Consider the following 736-nt stretch of genomic DNA (forward strand, 5'->3'; position numbering starts at 1 on the left):
GGAGCCGGGCAGCCGCTGACGCAGGAAGCAGCGCGCTCGGGGCGGCCAGCCTACAACTCCGCGGCGTCCTCGCCGGGCCGGGGTTCCCGGGCGGCAGGACTGCGAGGGCCGCGCGGGCAGCAGCCCGAGGCTCCGGGGGCGGCGCGGCGTACCTGTCATGTCGCTGTCGGGCAGCTGCAGGTTGGCGACTCTGAGCAGCGGAGCACCGGGAGAGAGGCAGGGCGGCCAGCGAGGAGGCGTGGCGGGAGCTCAGCGTCAGCCGCCGGCGCTCTTATAGCGGCTGTCACGTGGCCGCGCACGCTCCCGCGATCGCCGGTATCCTCCCCACTGCGCCGCCGGCCGGGGGCTGCGGCCTCGGGCCCTGCGGCCCTCCTCCTCCACGGTGTCCCTGGAGGGGCTTGCACCCCCTGGGTGGCTTTTGGCCCGGAGTCAGGACAAGGACACCTGCCCAAGACCGCGCACGCGCCTCGCCAAATCACCTTCCCCACTAGCCGGGAGCTGGAGAGGGACTTTGGGGCAGAGTGTGGCATCAGCAAGACCACCTCCCAAACAAGACAAAGGTAGGGGCCCTTAAAAACAGGGTACTCTAGTTATGATGGAAACCCTGGTGGCGTAGTGGTTAAGTGCTATGGCCGCTAACCAAAGAGCAGTTCGAACCCACCAGGCGCTCCTTGGAAATCCTATAGGGCAGTTCTACTCTGTCCTGTAGGGTTGCTATAAGTTGCAATCAACTCGA

At 67.0% G+C, this 736-nt stretch overlaps 1 protein-coding gene across 4 annotated transcripts in view; it reads right to left on the bottom strand.

Moving 5' to 3' along the window:
- Window positions 1–265, bottom strand: part of GYG1 (glycogenin 1) — an 85,133-nt gene extending 84,868 nt beyond the window's left edge. For 3 of the 4 annotated variants that reach the window (XM_023733919.1, XM_023733917.1, XM_023733916.1), the window contains exon 1: window positions 153–265. In XM_023733919.1, the coding sequence (XP_023589687.1) occupies window positions 153–159 (7 nt within the window). In that variant the 5' untranslated portion in view covers window positions 160–265. The remainder of the gene's footprint in view (window positions 1–152) is intronic. The other variant, XM_023733918.1, reaches the window with a different exon arrangement.
- Window positions 266–736: the final 471 nt, after the last annotated feature.

The sequence above is a fragment of the Trichechus manatus genome, unplaced genomic scaffold (assembly GCF_000243295.1).
Source record: "Trichechus manatus latirostris isolate Lorelei unplaced genomic scaffold, TriManLat1.0 scaffold00062, whole genome shotgun sequence".
NCBI lineage: Eukaryota > Metazoa > Chordata > Mammalia > Sirenia > Trichechidae > Trichechus > Trichechus manatus.